The sequence below is a fragment of the Echinops telfairi genome, unplaced genomic scaffold (genome assembly GCF_000313985.2).
Source record: "Echinops telfairi isolate 266 unplaced genomic scaffold, ASM31398v2 ScPeMD7_5;HRSCAF=22, whole genome shotgun sequence".
Lineage (NCBI taxonomy): Eukaryota > Metazoa > Chordata > Mammalia > Afrosoricida > Tenrecidae > Echinops > Echinops telfairi.
In genome coordinates this window covers 14,755,034-14,762,553 of record NW_022103901.1, presented here as the reverse complement: position 1 = coordinate 14,762,553, position 7,520 = coordinate 14,755,034, and the positions used below count along the sequence as shown (strand labels likewise).

General features: G+C 51.3%; 1 protein-coding gene across 1 annotated transcript in view; it reads left to right on the top strand.

Moving 5' to 3' along the window:
* The first annotated feature begins 7,382 nt into the window (after nt 1–7,382).
* Nucleotides 7,383–7,520, top strand: part of STX4 (syntaxin 4) — a 5,954-nt gene continuing 5,816 nt past the window's right edge. The window contains exon 1 of the mRNA XM_004705645.2: nt 7,383–7,491. Coding sequence (XP_004705702.1) covers nt 7,462–7,491 — 30 coding nt within the window. The 5' untranslated portion in view covers nt 7,383–7,461. The remainder of the gene's footprint in view (nt 7,492–7,520) is intronic.

The window sequence follows — 7,520 nt, the reverse complement described above, 5'->3', positions numbered from 1 at the left end:
GTCACCTCCGTGTGTAGTTGAGGTGAGTTTACAAAATGCTTCTGGAAACTTCTCTCCTGAGAAAGTGGTCTGTGACCTCATCCCGGAAGGATGTGCAGCTGGTTTTGACCGAAGGACTGTGGTAGAACTGTTGTGTAACTTCTGTCAGGGACCTGGAGATACATTGTATCTCCAATCTCACCTTCTCACCTGCTTGGAACGCTAAGGGCCCTAACGTGGTCGAAACCTTCAGCATGAACTATCAGGCGAAGGGGTGGCCCAGCCGTCAGCAGAGCTATCACAGCTGAGGGCTCGGACACCGTTTCGGCTAATCCTGCTGTCAGCTGGCGGCGGCCACCTGCGTGACCCAAAATAAGAGGAGCAGAAGCGCCACATCTGGCAAAAGAACGCCTCATCTTTCTCCCATGAATCAGTGGGTGGTTTTGAACCACTGACCTTGAGGTTAACAGCCCAGCGACTAACCCACTATGCCACCAGGGCTCCTAATCAGAATGGCAGCATGTTATTATCTTCGCACATCACGGATTAGGTACAAGGCTGTACCTAATCCTTTTCTGTGAACTGTTTGTCATGTTCTTGGCCCATTTTTCCTGCTGAATTGTTGGTTTTTCTTTCTTTTTTTTTCTTCCCCACTTTCACGGCTTTATTTAATTATTTATTAACATAGTGGAAGTGCTTTGATCAGGGTAAGGATATTTGTTTACTTGGGAGTGGTTAGAGAAGTTTTTCTAAAAGATGCTGTATTTTAAATTCTGATCTAAAGGATGAGAAGACAAAGAGAACACAGTCATCCATCCATCCATCCATCCATCTATCCATCCATCCATCCATTCATGGTGTCAAGCACATTTGCACATGTGTTGCCATCATCATTCTCAAAACATTTCCTTTCGACTTGAGCCCTTGGGATCAGCTCCTCATTTTTTCCCCTCCCTTGCGAACCCTTGATCATTTATAAATTATTATTATTTTTTTGTTGAATTGTTGTTGTTTTTTATCAGTACCTAGGAGATTCTTAGATAGTAGGGAGATTAGCACTCTGCATACGATAAGAATTGCAAATATGGTTTCTTCCAGCATATTGTCTGTCTTCTGAGTCTGCATGGGAGGGTTTCTAAATGACAGCAGCAACAGGAGCCACGTGAACCAGTTTTCCACACACCGTGGAGTGACGTGGATCAGTCACCATGCCGTACACCCATCACCATGATTGCCAAGCCTGTATGATCCTTCAAGCAGACACTGGCTACCTCTTAAAGCCACACCTCCTCCTGATGCCTTGGCATGCAGATTTTTTTTAAATGTAGACAGATGCATTGGTCTTTTCTTTTATAGCTTCGAGGTACTGAGTTGAAATGGAAAGGACAGTCCTTACTTGAAGATCATACAGGATTGGGCCCATCAATTCTTCTCACGTTGAGATGGCATTTCTTCTAATACAACAGGAAGGACTTCCACACAGAACTTCGGAGCCGGATCGCATGGGTCATATGAGTGCTGTCTTTCCATCAGCAAGGGATAAGTGTACGTCGTCACCACAGTCTCACTCAAAGACTGATGCATCACCTTTGGAACGAAGTTCAAGGCCATGTTGATGGCATGGGTGACCCAGAGACCCCCACCTGGAGAGGAAACAGGAGGAAGAGAAGGTAGCGTAGAGGGCTCTCTCTCAGAGGCGACAAGACAGCCATCTGGGACATATTGAGTTTCTGGGGACATATTCAGGACACATGGATTTGGGGTGGGTCTGAAGCTCGTGGGGAGGAAGGTCCGGAGTAGAGATATGGATTTGAGACCCAGCATGCCGATGCCCACTAAATGCATGAAAGCAATTGTAGAGTTTAGAGAGGAGAGCCCCTCAGATGAAAGTCAGAGTGGGGTCAAGGTCAGGCTCAAATCTTGCTCTGGAGAGTGCAGGGAGGGAAGTTCATCTCCTGGCCACTGGGCACAGAAGTGGCCTCAGATGTATATCAGGGGGACAGAGGCCCTTCAGGCGAGACACGCATGGATACCTTCAGCTCCTGGTGGTCCAGCCAAAAGGGAGAGAGAGGAGAAGCAACAGCCTCCTGGAGCGTCACCTCCAGCTCCAGCAGGTATGGGAAAAAGACCCCATATCAGGGGCTCAGTCTGACAGGTAAATTTCACTCTTGTGTCCCCAAACTCAGGGCCATGAGTCCATACTGTCTCATAGCAACTCTGCAGGCAGCAAGAGCTGCCTCTGTCCAAGGCTACAGATCAGCGGTTCTCAACCTGTGGAGTGCGACAATATAGAATTACATATTGTTTTGTGATTCATCGCTATGCTTTAATTATGTTCAATTTGTAACAGTGACAATACATTCTGCCTATCAGATATTTACATGACGATTCATCACAGTAGCAAAATGACAGTGATGAAGTAGCAACGAAACTAATTTTATGGTTGGGGGTCACCACCACATGTATGAAAGGATTGCAGCATGAGGAAGGTTGAGAACCACTGCTATAGGTGTTTCCAGGAGTAGAAAGCCTTTCTAAGCATCTTCCTCCCCACCCTACCTGCTAGGTGATCAGATGAATGTGGTAGCAACCAGAGCATCTGTGTGGTGAGGTGAGCATGGGGTTGGGGGGCATCTCTATCGTAGTGTAGTGGTTAAGAGTATAGACTCTAGAGCTCACCTGTCTGGGTTCAAATCCTGACTGTAACCTACTGGCCTGGTATTATGCTTAAATGAGGCTGGCACATTTTGAGTTGCATGCATTTTAGTTTTATCTTTTTAGGCACAAATGTGATTCTACTATTATCCTTGTTTTAAAAATCATATATGGCTAAAGAGTTGTGTAAGGGTGTAAAGTTAGCAAGGGGTGGTCTGCGGTCGTTACATAATTTCATGTCAATTTGATAAATAGAATGTAGGGATGGAGTCTAGCCTGTCAATCAGGTCGCTGCCTGATGATACCTCCTTGTGGGCGTGGCCTTCTGAGCACTTCCTCTCCTTCTCCCTGAAGGTAGGCCTCGCTGTCTCTCTGCTTTACCTTCCTGTGGAGGAGACACTCAGGGAGTTGGAGGAGCCAGTGCTGAGATGCTTCCACCGGCATTGGATCCACAAGACTTTCCACCCACCGGCCTGTGATCTTCCTGCACTGGGCATCATTACATGTGCTGCGTGAGTCTGAAGAGGAATTTATGAACTAGTATTGGACATATGGGCTCATATTGGACTTAGGGACTTGATCTGGACTGGGCTGGGATGTTTTCTCAATATACAATTGTTCTTTGATATAAAGCTCTTCCATATATATATATATGAGTGTCACTGGATTTGTTTCTCAAGTTAACCGGACTAACACAGAGTGACAATCGTCATTATCCCCATCAGCAAAGAGGACGTCTTGTCATGGTCATTAGGTGATGCTGGTTCTGACTCATAACAACCCTACACACAGGAGAACAAACCCCTGCCCGGTCCTGTGCCATCCCCACAACTGTTGCCCCACGTGAGCCCATTGCGATCGTCACTGTGCCCATCCACCTCCTGGATGGGCTTCGTCTTTTTGCTGACCCTCTACTTTACCAGGCAAGATAGCCTTTTCCAGGGACTGGTCTTTCCTGACAACACAGTCAAGGTACGTGAGACAAAGTCTCGCCATCCTTGCTTCCACGGAGCATCCTGGCTGCCCTCCTTCTAAGAGAGACCTGTTTGTTCTCTGGGCAGGGCCATGTTTCTTTCTATATCCGTCACCAACACCATAATTCAATCACAGCAAGCCTTCCTCCTTCCTTCCTTATTGTCCAGCCTGCAAGCGGACATGAAGCCACTGAAAATACCACGCTTTGGGTCAGGTGCACTTAAGCCTCCATTAACCCCTTCAGCCAAGACTTCCAGGACTCCAAATTCACTGCCACCGTCCAGCCTTTTCCAACTCAAAGTGACCCTATAGGTCAGGGGGACATTGCCCCTGTGGGTTTCTGACACTGTAACTCTCTATGGGAGTAGAAAGCCTCCTCTTTCTCTTGGCAATTACTTAGATAACACTTATTTCATACCAAGCACTATTCTATCCACAGTCCACATATCATCTCATTGAATCCTAACCACAAGTCGGTTCTATTATTAGCTGCATTGTTTTCAACTGAAGAAACTGAGGCATAAAGAAGTTAACTTGCCTAACAAAGTCATACAGTGAATAGGTGGTAGAGTTGGGGTAAAACTCAGGCCACTTGGTTCTGATGTTCACCGGACTGAACCTATAGGTGGAGGGACAGGGCAGGATGGCCTGTCTTAGGACCAAGCAGAACCTGCCTGTCATACAGGCTAAAAGGAATGTGTATACACCCTCAATAACTATGGATATACCCAAGACCCAACATACTCAACACAGATCCAGCTTCAAGGCTACCCCCAGAATCGGGGAGAAGTAACTGAGAGCCATGAAAATCTTGAACAGGGCTCAGCTCTGGAGAATTCTATGTCCAGAGGGCCCTTGCTGCCCAACCCTCTTCACATGTGACTTTATGTCACTATCGCAAAATCCATCTAGAGACCAGAAAGTAAAACGTCAATGTCATCTGAGGAAGTCGAAGCAATACACTCATAACTCAAGATTGCTTCCGGGAACCGAGGAGACAAGTCATCGGGTGACTAAGAAACAAAGAGAGGCGGCTGGGGCTGGTGGACCAGACAGACCTGCAACTCACAGTGGCAGAAGGCTGCAGAGGGCCACGTCCTCCAGCGTTTATAAACTCCTTGCACATCCTTCCTGCCCTCAGTTGATGTTGTCCAAATCTCCTCTTAGGCAAGGCAGAAAGTCCTATATCAAGTCATCAGATGGGAGGATTGAGTCCCAGAGAGGAACAATGAATTATTCAAGATCACAGGAAGGACTGCGAGTCAGGGGTCTACCAGTCAGATAGAGAGTGAGAAAGACCCAAGGGTGGTGGGGACCAGAAGTAGGAGGTAACCTCATGACCTCCAGGTTATCCCAAGTAGCAGAGCTGGGCCGCCTACAACTCCCTCCAACACTTTCTTCCCCCCCACCCCCCCATGTTGATCAGAGCAGGCCTTTCCTCACTCTCACTCCCACACACCTTAAAGCAGCGGTTCTCAACCTGTGGGTTGCGACCCCTTTGGGAGTTGAATGACCCTTTCAAGGGGGCCGCCCGATTCATAAAGGTAGCAAAATGACAGTGATGAAGTAGCAACGAAAATAGTTTTATGGTTGTGGGATCACCACCACATGAGGAACCGTATGAAAGGGTCACGCATGAGGAGGGTGGAGAACCACTGCCGCTCAGGTCCCGTCGCAGAGAACCCAATACTCCTTCAGTGTCCAAGCTGAAAGTCCCTGAACTTTGCTGTTATTGTTGTTGTCAGGTGAAGTTGAGTTTGTTCCAACTCACACTGGCCCTACTATGCGCAACAGACCAAAACCCGGTCTGCGCCATCCTCACCATTGGTCTGAGGTTTGAGCCTGTTGTTGCAGCCACCATGGCAATCCATCTTTCATTCTGCCACTGCCCCTCGACCCTACCAACCAGGGTGTCCTTCTCCAGGAGTGGTTTCTCCTGACCACATGTCCACAGTATGTGACTGGTCTCTCCTGACATGTCCAAAGTGCGTGAGATGACGTCTCACCACCCTTACCTCTCGGGAGCATTCAGCTGTACCTCCAAGACAGGTTTGCTCGTTCTTGGAACTTTCAAGGAGCTTTGCCAGCACCAGCATAGGCCTTTGGAGCGGGGAATTCCTACGGTCTCTCTTGCCAGCCCACTTACAGGTGCAAAGATCAAGGATCAAGAAGCAGGAAGAGACTTTCCAGAAGCCCAAAGTGACAGGAGGACCTAAGAACTTCTGACAAGGTATATGCCATAGGTATATGACCAGGAGATATTCCTTCCCTTGCTTGACCCTTACATAAGTCCCCCTGGAGAGAGCCCTGGGACCCAGGCAATGTGAGAATCACTGGGTGGCTGTGGCTACTCCTCTACGGCCTAATGTCTTGTCCTTGCTGTATGTCCAACCACAGAGCACTGGGTGCCACGAAAACAAAACGAACACCTCAAACTCCCTGCCACCCAGTCGATGCCATCTCACCGTGACCCTATGGGACAGGGTAGAACTGCCCCTGTGAATTTCCACGACTGTCACTCTTTACTGGAGTAGAAAGCCCCATCTTTCTCCCACGGAGCTGCTGGTGGTTTTGAACCTTGCAGTTAGCAGCCTAATGGGTCACCCCTATGCCACCAGAGTTTCTGGTGCCCAGTATTTGCTGCAGGATGGGCTGAATCTTCAGCTAAGTGCCAGGCTGAAACTCTGTCAATAGCAGACTGTGAGGGCCCAGTATGCACTAGCTACTACACGGGGCTGCGGGGCTTCCCTTAAGAACAAAACAGGGACGCCTCCGACCTCAGCAGATGACAGCCCCCTGTGAGGTTGGAGGCGGGCCAGGTGGAGGTAGCAGTGCGACTGGCCTGGCGGGGCAGCAGACTCTGGGCTGGCCCGAAGTGGCCTCGCTGCCTGGAAGGTGTTGAATGCAGCGGGACTGCGGTGCTCAGAGGCTGCGCCAGCAACATGCGGGAGAGGAGAGGCTGGTTCGGGTGAGGTCATTTCCCACCCCGGATTCGCTGCCCACCTCGCCCGGCAGTCCGGACCCCAAAAACGCACGATCTTATTATTCGCCCACTTCCACGGGGACCCAAGACAGGGCCAGCCCCGAATTCAAGTCGTCAAAGAAAGAAAAAGAAAGCCAGCCAGGGTCCAACCACCCACTGCCCCCCATAGCCTTCGGGGGGGAGGGGGTGTAGCCATGGCCCCCCGCGTCCTCAAACTCTAGGGGAATACGGAGTCGCTCAGTCGCTGGGGGCGGGCGGGCGGACACGTCGTGGGCAGAAGGGTGCCCCAGAAACGGCGGCCACAGAGCCGGGACACGTGACACTGAAGACACCCAGTTCTGCAGACCCCGGGGCTGAGCAGGGGCCGGTCACGTGGCGCGCCGGAGGGGCCTCGCAGATGACGTGCGGCTGACGCACTCCCACCCCTTTTGGCAACTGCGTTTCCGTTGGACGACGCGCCCGGTTCAAGCGAAGGGGGCGGGCGCTCACGGCCCGCCCGTTTTACTTCCGGTCGGGGCAGCGCCACTTCCGACCCCCTTTCCTCCCGGCGCGGAAGAGGCGCGTCCCAGTCCGCATGCGCGCAGGCTTCCCAGAGGGGGCGGGGCGGAGGCGACGGGAGCTGGGGTGGGGGGGGTGGGACAGAAGAGGGAATTCCAACCTGTGGAAACTTGGGGGTACCCAAGGCTGGCTGTCCCCCACTGGCTGTGGGCCGAGCAGGGGAGGGAGCCCCTTGCGGCTCGGGGAGGTGTTGGGGTCCCCGGGGGGGCGGGGGAAGGGAGTGACAGAGTGTGCGTGGGGAAAGGAGTTCCCAATTTGGATCCTTGAGGCCCTTGGGGCTCCGGCGCGGGGGCCCGGGCGCTCGAGCCGCCATGCGGGACCGGACCCACGAGCTGAGGCAGGTGAGAAGTCGTGGCGCCAGGGCCGGGGG